The following is a 3,440-nucleotide window of genomic DNA, read 5'->3' as shown; positions in this document are numbered from 1 at the left end:
GCAACATTCTAATAAATTACTTCTAAGCTGCAAGTTCGATCTGATTGTCAGCCTTTTCACATTTTCGCTTCATTCATTAATCGTCTTTTGCCTCAATTGCAATTTCATTTGTCCACTTTTAATTGCGTTCATCAATCATTATTATGCGCACCGTCAATTATTCCAGTCAGCTGCAATCGGCCCATTGGCGCAGTTATCTTCAACTTTATCTGCAACTGCAAATGATTGCGCACACAATCACAGATGCACATCACACACACACGCACACAAATGCAAAGCGGCACATTAAAAAGCAGCAGAAGAAATTGAAATCCTTGATAATCTGCAAGCGACTGTTCAGTAATTGATTTATCGATGGCGGCTTAACTGCAGACAATTAAATAATATCCAATAAACCCAAATTTTATGCATTGTTTTCATACCCTGCAGGCAACGAAAGTGTGGATAATTTCAACTGCAGATAGAATAAATGATAATTTATGTTAAATAACTATTGTTTGTAATTATATAAAATATTTCACTGTTCAAACTTTCATATTTGATATAATCATTCGTGTTTTATATTCTTTCGTTACATTATGATTTTTATTTGTTGTAGCAAATATTACAGTTTATAATACAAGATATTTACCAGCCGTTCACTTATATACCTTAATAGTTACTCATAGTATGTTCTTTACTCAAACTTTTATATAATATATATATTGATATAATCATTCGTGTTTTATATCCATTTAATAACTTATGACTTTTTTTGAATAAAATTACTATTTATAATAGAGGGTATTTATCTGTCATTCACTATGTCCTTAAGTAAGTTTAGATATACCTTAGTAGTTATGTTCTTTATGTTTTTTTTTATATTTATTCACTAATTTATGATTTTTATTGGCATAACATTACAGATATTAAAATACAGGATATTTACTATTCGTTCAATTTTTCACTTAAGATAATTTAGAAGCACTTTATTATCTTTTCATATCACTCCGCTTACTTCAAGTTTATCTATCTCACATCATTAGTGTAGGGTATTTGCTAATCGTTTACTATGTTCTCAATGTAATTTAGATGCCTTTCTTCATATCATTCCGTTTTTCTGTGGTATAACATTAATATAAAGTATTTGATAGTCGTTCACTCCCAACCCAAACTCTACTTAGCTGCACCTCAATTGTTTTTCATTGCATTTACTATTATTATTTTCGGACAATCACTGAAAAATGCTCAATACGTATTGATAAGATTATTATGCGACTAACTGTGAGTAAGCTATACTAAAAGTTACCCTGTAAATCATTAAAATAAAGTATAATAAAATATGAAAATTATTTACTTTAATATGCATCATTTCTATACTTTATATGTCACCATGAACATTTTATATACCCGTTAAAAATTCATTTATTTCATACACCAACAACTCTATAAATATTATGCATTTGTGAGTCGTAAAGTTCAGGGCACTATAATACAGGAAATCCGGAAATGCATTGTTGAAATGTGTCCAATAAAAAGTGCATGTGCATGTTGTGAATTATATTTTTTGTGTGTAGCAAATGCATTTTTCCACCTTTTTTTTGTAGTAATAGTTGTGATATTTTATGAAAATATTTGGATAACAGTTGTTGCTGTTGGCTTTAGTATTTATTCAAAATATGTATATATTTTTTTGTTGTTTGGTTGCCCTTGATTACGTGTCGTATACGCATCACACAAGTACTGCAATGCCAATTGTATGTGTTGTGCCAACATAAATACACAGCCACTTATACACACACACCAATACACACTTAGTTTCATATATGAGGCATACACGCTTAGTTCATAAACGTTGACAATTAATTCAGCAAATGGCTGCCATTCAACTAATTGGAAACGCTTAATGCGAATGCGAAACCAAAGCCCAAATGGCGGGCGCAATCTAATGAAATTATTTGTAGCAATTAAACGGCACCCCAGGGTGTGTTTTTGAACTGTGCACAACACACTTAAGAGACGCAAAGAGCAAGAGAGAGAGAGAGAGAGATACAGCTTGAATATATTTTAATAGCTAAGAACTTTAATCGGTATTCGAAGTGTTGGGGGCTTCCAAATATTTTGCCTGACAACAGGCCATCAAATTGGCAAATTGTCTGGCCTTAAGTGTGGTGTGAAAAAGTGACCCAGCATCGGAGACTTGTTTAAGATAAGAATCAAACTGCGTGTAGCTTAAAAGCTGCCAATTGGGGCACTTGTAGACATGATGATGGGCAGCACGCTCATCAATGATCCATTCGCGATCGGAGCCAGTTCGCAACTCCAGCTCAGTTTCCACTCGTTGAGTCACAGCAGTTGAAAGTCCTGCATTGATGCGTTCCACAACAAAAGGATGCTCACAAATGAGCTTCATCAAAGGATGCGTTTGAGTGGCTTTTAAGGAAAGCAAAGCCCAAGGCGGCATCAACTCAAACCTCACGGCTGTAATCACAAACTCGATGTGCTTTTTGCGTATGTGCCACGCTTCATCGAACCAACGCACGGCAGACATAAAGATCTCTAGCTCACTATTCACACCTGCCACATTGCTGCTGAGCATAGCGTTCACTTGCTTTTCGTTCAGCTCACAGAACTCTCTCCTGCCCACAGCTGAGAGAAAGTAGTGACTAACTCTTGTTAACATCAGCTGCTGCAGCGGCGTCTCCTCAAAGGGCAGCGTCTCTACAAAAAGCTCAAAGGCCTCGGCTTCGTCGAAGAGTTCGCGATTCTGAAAGTCATGAGAAAGCAACTCTTCAAGCTCAGGCATTTCCAGAAAACGAGCTGCCATATAGAGATCAACAATGTGATCGCGTTGTGGCACAAGCTCCATCGTTGTCATCCACTCGTAGGCCAACTCAAAGCCCAAAGGTGTCACACTATCCGAATTGATGTAAGCACACTCGAAGACAGTCACATTTTTAAAGTAATTCGTGTATAGTCGCAATATCATTTGGTGACACTTGAAGCTGTGACCATGGATCACAACCTTGATGTCCGTTTGCTTGCGATTCCTTATCAACTCAATCATATGGTTCTCTAGCTTCTCTGGACTGTAAACCAGGTTGCATTCCAGATCCAAATCAAATTCATATCCCATTTCCTTCATTGAAGTTGCTTTGCGACGCGCATAATTTCCTTTCTGGTTCGTTGCACAGATCTCTTCGATTTTTCGAAACATTTCCATATCTCTGCAATTACATAGACAGGTGCTGATTGTTTTTCTTGTAGCATATTTTGTGGCCAAACTTACGTTTCCTTTAGCTCTGCAATCTCATCGGGTGTCAATGGGAAGGCGTTGTTGGCCTTGCCATTTGCTTGCTTTGCACTTTGTTCGCTCATGCTTTAACATAGAATTTAACTTGTTTTGTTTCGTGTACAAGATAATCAAAGCTCACTTTCTTTGTATACCCTATTCAAGAGAG

The 3,440-nt window shown here is 36.3% G+C and overlaps 1 protein-coding gene across 1 annotated transcript; it reads right to left on the bottom strand.

Annotated features, from left to right (window-relative positions):
- Window positions 1-2,040: 2,040 nt before the first annotated feature.
- LOC132787086 (uncharacterized) lies at window positions 2,041-3,440 on the bottom strand. The gene is made up of 2 exons (XM_060793976.1): window positions 3,269-3,440; window positions 2,041-3,206 (listed from the first exon to the last, which is right to left on the bottom strand). Exons 1-2 carry the CDS (start codon window positions 3,355-3,357, stop codon window positions 2,063-2,065), a joined length of 1,233 nt encoding a protein of 410 aa, XP_060649959.1. The 5' UTR covers window positions 3,358-3,440; the 3' UTR covers window positions 2,041-2,062.

The sequence above is a fragment of the Drosophila nasuta genome, chromosome 2R, assembly GCF_023558535.2.
Source record: "Drosophila nasuta strain 15112-1781.00 chromosome 2R, ASM2355853v1, whole genome shotgun sequence".
NCBI classification, from domain to species: domain Eukaryota; kingdom Metazoa; phylum Arthropoda; class Insecta; order Diptera; family Drosophilidae; genus Drosophila; species Drosophila nasuta.
Note: the sequence above shows the minus strand (reverse complement) of the source record. Positions and strands in the feature narration are given on the sequence as shown.

What these genes read in the sequence shown, in the direction of transcription:
- LOC132787086 (XM_060793976.1), bottom strand. Translation starts at nt 3,357, where the DNA reads ATGAGCGAACAAAGTGCAAAGCAAGCAAATGGCAAGGCCAACAACGCC. An exon ending in ATTGCAGAGCTAAAGGAAAC is followed by an intron (nt 3,207 to 3,268) that starts GTAAGTTTGGCC and finishes ATGTAATTGCAG; the next exon opens with AGATATGGAAATGTTTCGAA.